Source organism: Mustela putorius, unplaced genomic scaffold, assembly GCF_011764305.1.
Source record: "Mustela putorius furo isolate JIRA1106 unplaced genomic scaffold, ASM1176430v1.1 tig00000275_pilon_pilon_pilon, whole genome shotgun sequence".
Lineage (NCBI taxonomy): Eukaryota > Metazoa > Chordata > Mammalia > Carnivora > Mustelidae > Mustela > Mustela putorius.
Window position 1 is genome coordinate 20,519,657 of NW_025421341.1, and position 6,000 is coordinate 20,525,656.

Here is a 6,000-nt window from a genome sequence, read left to right on the forward strand (position 1 = left end):
GGACAGTCCTCCTCCTGCCACACCATGATGCCACCTCTTCGTGCCTCCACCTTAGAACGCTACCAGCCACATCCACACACGGGAAAGATGCTCGCGGTCCCTCTCGCAGGAGTGCACCCGGCTTTCAGTGTGTGAGTTTGTAAGAGATCTTCGAAGTCTTGTGAGGGTTACAACATAAAGTTCAAGAATCATTTCTGGAGATCAGTTTTCTTTAACTACTGTCTTCCGTTGACCCCATGATATTTTTTCTTTGCTCTTTTCCACTTTCCTTCTCTGCCGTAAATCTCTGGTGGAGTTGTTCTGTATGCTAATTCAAGGAAAAGCAATAAGGAAAGTACCGCAATTTTACCTCATATTTGTTTAGAGCTTGATACTTTTTTAAAACTTAATTTAATTTTTTGTGTGTATATTCCAAAATTCATTGTTTATGTACCTCAGCCAGTGCTTTTAATATACAATTTTATAAAAATACTGTTGAGGTAGAACATAACATGCAATAAATGCACGGATCTCAAATGTGTAACCTGGTAAAGCCCACAGCTGTGGGCGTTCGCCACCCAGATCGAAATACAGAACGTTTAAGTCTCTCTGGAAGCCTTCACAGTCAGGAACCCCCGGCCCCCGAGGTTACCACTCTTCTGACACCTGTCACTGGAGAGCAGTTTTGCCTATCCTTAACTTTATTCATCCATGATGTTAGAGTTGTTCTTTCTGTATTATGACTATATACTACTCCCTTTTATGGTTATACCACAATGTATTTATGCATTCTCCTATAATAGGCATTTGATTGTTTCCACACTTTGGCAATTATGAGTAAAAATGCTGTAGATACTTTTTTAAAGATTTACTTATCTGTTTTAGAGAGAGAGGGAGAAAGAGAGCAGGGGAAGGGGCAGAAGGAGAGAGGGAGAGAGAATCTCAAGCAGATTCCCTGCTGAGGTCAGAGTCTGACATGGGGCTCAGTCCCATGACCCTGAGATCATGACCTGAGCCAAAATCAGGAGTCAGACACCTCACTGACTTAGCCACCCAGGTGCCACTAAAAATGCTATGGATATTCTTGCACCTGTCATTTGGTGGACATGTATTGGGCATTTTCCTAGGAATTGGAACATACAGTCTACAATATGACAAAGCAAGTTTGCATACTTTATTTCGTCTGAGACTCGCTATAACCCCAGGCGATAGGGTGAGTAGTAGTAGTCTTATTTTGTTAATTATAGAAAGGTCAAGCAGCTTGCCCAGGGTTACTGAGGAACTGACACAGCGAAGGTTAGGGTTTTGTTCTCCTACACTAAGTTGTAGGATTTCTCTCCTGTGCAATGCTGCCTTTATAACACTGAACATTGAAATCAGAAGTATGTCCTTTTAGACAAAATACATGCAAACAGACTTGTCCTTCCTGATGCTTTTATATGTCTGAATTATGGGTGAGTCTTTGGAATCACCTGATAGTGTCAGAGTCAGCCCAGTGGAAGCCATGTGATTTTAATTTGGGATTGGTAACCATCTGAGCATGAGGTGATTGTTAGTTTTTAGTCTTCTGGAGAGATTAGACGGAAATTTCTATACAGGTGTTATCGACTCCATTTCTCTGCTTGTATCCAGGATCGTACTTTAGTGTGCTTGCAAAGTAATAGTTCATCCATTTCATAAAGCTCTCCAAGTAAGGACACTCTTTCTTGGTAACCCCAAGTAAATCCTGGTGGTTTGAGGAAGGAGGAGTGTGTCACACAAGTGTCCTTTCTGTTTGTTCTCGACTTCTGAGCATTGCAGAGGGAAAGAACACAAGAGAAGATGAGAGCTGGCTCCTGCCCCTTCCTGCTGCATTCAGAGAATCTGCTGCTTTTATTGAGAAAGCAGGCCAGCCACTGAATTCTCTGCTGTATCTCTAGCTTCCCGTCACACTGCACAGCCTGCAAATTACTTGCAGTTAAAAACTGATGAGGAGGAGTGATATGTGTAAGGGATCAGCCTTGCCTGGGGTTTTGAGGAGATAACCGATGGCGGCCCAGCTCTTAGCCATCATTTGCTTACATAGAAGTACGGAGCAGATCTGCCAGGAAAATCACTTGCAGTTGTTTAAAGAACTTGATGGAAGTGAGAGTTTGCCTGCTGCTGCTCCTGCCTTCCTAGGACCTTAGCCTAGTCTCCAATATGTGCCGTTGTGTTTAACTTTAGCGCGGTCACACTGTGCCGACAGTCCTGTCCTCATTTATCTGGCAGCTGGGAAAGGGGCTGTGCGGTGAGGAGGAGATGGAGTTGGGGGCTTGTAGAGGCTGTGTGCCAGGAAACATTAGGGATTTCCTGGATTGGGACCTACCATGCCGCCTCTTACCAGCGATGATAAAGGATGTGGTGGATGGCAGAACTGCTGAGCCCAGGGAGTGTGTCGGTCTTCAGAAGGTGCTCAGTGGGTTAAAGCCTCCTCCTTCGGCTCAGGTCATAATCCCAGGGTCCTGGGATTGAGCCCCACATCGGGCTCTCTGCTCAGCAGGGAGCCTGCTTCCTCCTCTCTCTCTGCCTGTCTCTCTGCCTTCTTGTGATCTCTGTCAAATAAATACATAAAATCTTTAAAAAAAAAAAAAAGAAGAAGAAGGAAGAACAAAGTAAAAACCACTTTTAGTAATGATAATCAGGATCACAATCTAGAGTTTCTTAGATATCTTGGAATCTAGGCAAGAACAGAGTTTAATCTTTAGACATACACCACATGCAAATACATGTGTGAATAATTTTTCTGTACTTGGCCCTCAGATGTCTTTATTAATCATCAGCCAAAGTACGTAAATAGGATTAGTGATACAGAAGCTCCTTTACAGTTCTGTTGCAGACCAGAGCTCTCCACCCCTCTTGCTCGCCTTTCCTGCCTCTCATACCAGTGATTCCCAGTGTTGGGCATGGTCCAATGTAAGGTCAACAGGGGCTATGGAGAGACCCATAAATGTCCTTAGAAGGTTAATTCCTTGCTCTCTCAGTCAAAACTGTAGTTAATGAATGGTGAGGTGGTTTTGACTGAGGGAAAACAAAGTCCAGGAGGGAGGTTGAGTCAAAAGCAAACCATCATGGCCATGTCCGCGGTTCCAGTTCTGCCAGTACAGCCTCCACTGTCGCCTCTTGTTCCCTGTGTGCGTGAGTTTCTGGACACGAGGGACAGAAGGACCTGCAGCACTGGCTTCCTGAGACTTGCTGCACAGGTCTGCACTTGAGACTTGAGATTTGCACTTGAGACTTGCGGCACTGGAGCCTAATGTTTAAGAGAGACATGAGTTCACGGTTTGTCAGAGACATATTTTAACCTATTTGTGAGGTTTCAGAGGCCTCAGTGGTGTCCATTGTATCATAACAGGAATGTACAGGGAAGGCAGTTCTTGCCATGTTTTCATGCTGAGGTAGTGAGAAGAGTAGAACTACACCTTTCCATCCTGGGTGGAGGCAGCTGCGGGGGAGCAGAGGGGGCTCGGGGTCTGGCTCACTGTGTGCGCGCTCCGTGCACATGGACCCTGAGGAATGCTGACAGGGAGGGGGATGCCCCCCCTTCCAGCTCACCCCTTTAAAAACACTCCTTCAGTTTTGGCTCTGCTGCCATTTCAGATATGATACCGGAAGGTAGATCACCTTTGGGTGTTAGATAAGTGGCTCACAAAAACCTAGCTCTTATATGCAGTGACTACATGCCTTGAGGAAAGGAGACCCCACTGCTGTTTCTTGGAGGGACAGGACAGAGAGCAGAAGTGTTCAGATGATTTTCAAGGGCACCCAGTACCCTTTCAAAACCTGAAATTCATCCCTAGATCCTTGCAGACTTCAATTCAAGGCCCTTGCTTTTCTGCACATCTGCTGTTTAGAAGCTCCAGGTCTTGAATACTAATGCTGAGCAGAAGCATGCACTAGAAACTTCCTCATCCACCTTCCTTTTCATTTATTTCCTAACACTGTTTGAAGGATTTCTAGAAAAGGAATTGTCCAGCCTTCTAAAAGCTCCCCCATTTTTGTGTTTCACATCATTTACAGGAAGTCCTTCCTTTTGTCCTCGGTAGAGTTGAGGAATGAGATTCTAATTGCTGAGTTCAAACACTTGATTCTTAGGCTCCTTTCAGGAGAGACCAAGACATACTGGTTTGGGGAGTCTGGTTCTTTTCCTAACCCTAAATGAGCACACATATCCTCTCTGGAAGCAGAAATGGGAATATTGGGTGTCCTCTGCACCTGGTATGGGCCCTCCGTGGGGTCACTGCCTTGGCGAGCCATGTTTCTTCCCTCTTCACAAGAGGGAGTGGGTGACTCACTTGGTGACGAGTGAGTGTGGGCTATTCAACTTCAAAATCATTCTTCTCCAGGGCCAGAGGAAGGCGTGGTTTCTTTGAGGCCATTGCAGTGACACTTTGGGGATGAGTAGGCCTTCTTAGATCTGCCTGTGGCGCTGCTAGGAGACAGTGCCCTCCATCCAAAGAGGCAAAAATGTCACTGTGGTGTCCCTGACTTTCTTTTCACAGTTCCTGGAGCCTAAAGAAAATCCAAAAGAAGACACAGCAGCCGTATTTGCAGAAGGTGGTGACGTGGATGATTTAGTAAGTGCTTTTAATACATACCAGGTGTTCTCTGGATTGACATCGCCCGAGCCGTAAACACAGCCACAGCACTGCTTACCGTGGACTTGATTCTTGTTTGGGTTTTAATTGATGACACACCAGAAGCTCCCTCCACTATTATTTATTGCCATTATAAATTTAATCAGATAGGTAATTTCATAATGGAAATTCCTGTGCTCTCTGGTTTCACTTATATTGTTCATTCAGCTTAATCCTCTCCTGTGAAGGACTGGAAAGAGCTGGCGAGGCCATTCCTTTAGTAGCAGAATGTCATAATTTACTGAAATTGCTCTCAACCCAAATAAACAATACAACATGCAGTTTGTGTGGGTTGACAAATAAAAACAGCCTTTCGGAAGCCTAATTCTTGAATGTTCTCAATTAACTTAATGTAAACAAAATTGGCTGATAGGCGTTTGGGGGTTTCTGGACCTTCTCACGCCACGTCTGGGTACCTGGGAGGCAGTGTCAGTGTTGGCTTTGTATCCATCTTTCACGGGTGGAGACTTCCTGCCTATAAGCCTCACGTGACAGCTGATTCCAGTAAACACTCTCAGTCCTTTTGTGGAGAAATCCTTAGCTGGTAATGAGATACTTGGTATTTAATGCCTACAATAGGTAGCAGTGAGTCGGTGCGCAAGCCCAGCTCTGCCACTGGTGAGGACAGCCGTTGTTGTTAAATGGTCTCCCACCGGAGAGGCAGTGGTCCAGAGTTGGCTCCCTTCTGAAAGTGTTGTTTTTGTTCACAGCTGGACTTGATCTAGGTCGTGGCTGCGTGGGGAATCTACGAGAGTTGCCATCGCTATCACGCCGGGAGCTCTGTCCAGAGGAGGCCCTTCAAGGGGAACAGGAAGCTCTGGAGATGGTCCCCATAGGTCAAGTGGAAGTGACTCTCCTAATTCTCTGGAATGAATATTTACATATGTAAGGGATAATTTCAGTCCCACGTTTATAAAGAATCCTTGTTATTTTCTCATCGGTGTATTATTTCTTTTGTGGTCTTTATTGATCTCAGTGTATAATGCCCGTACTTTGAAGTTTCTGGAAAATGGATTTCCTCCTGACCTGGTATGTTGGTGAGGATTGCGGCCCCCATGAAGCTGTCTTGTCCACAGCTCTGGCATGTCACTGGTGAGTTCCTCAGTTCTCCCCCAGAGGTGGAGTCCTCGGTCGGATCCTCCAGCGGCAGTCACACCGGTGCTGATCCAATGGTGGCATTAGTTTCTTACCAGCAGAAGGGTGGGTTTGGGAAATCATGGCTAAGGGCTGGCGCTCTCTTTTTCTTTAAGCCTTTGAGTCCCCACATTACGTCAGCTGTGTGTATAGGTGGTTTCCTTAAGCAGGGCGGGAGGGGGGAGCACCACTGCCCCACGTATTGAGCTGTGGCAGTGCTCTCATGAAGAAA

At 45.8% G+C, this 6,000-nt stretch overlaps 1 protein-coding gene across 1 annotated transcript in view; it reads left to right on the forward strand.

The window, feature by feature from the left end:
* The window catches only part of XRCC5 (X-ray repair cross complementing 5), a 90,953-nt gene extending 85,382 nt beyond the window's left edge, over positions 1–5,571 (forward strand). The window contains exons 20-21 of the mRNA XM_004762709.3: positions 4,500–4,574; positions 5,345–5,571. Of these exons, the coding sequence (XP_004762766.1) occupies positions 4,500–4,574; positions 5,345–5,359 (90 nt within the window). The 3' untranslated portion in view covers positions 5,360–5,571. The remainder of the gene's footprint in view (positions 1–4,499; positions 4,575–5,344) is intronic.
* Positions 5,572–6,000: the final 429 nt, after the last annotated feature.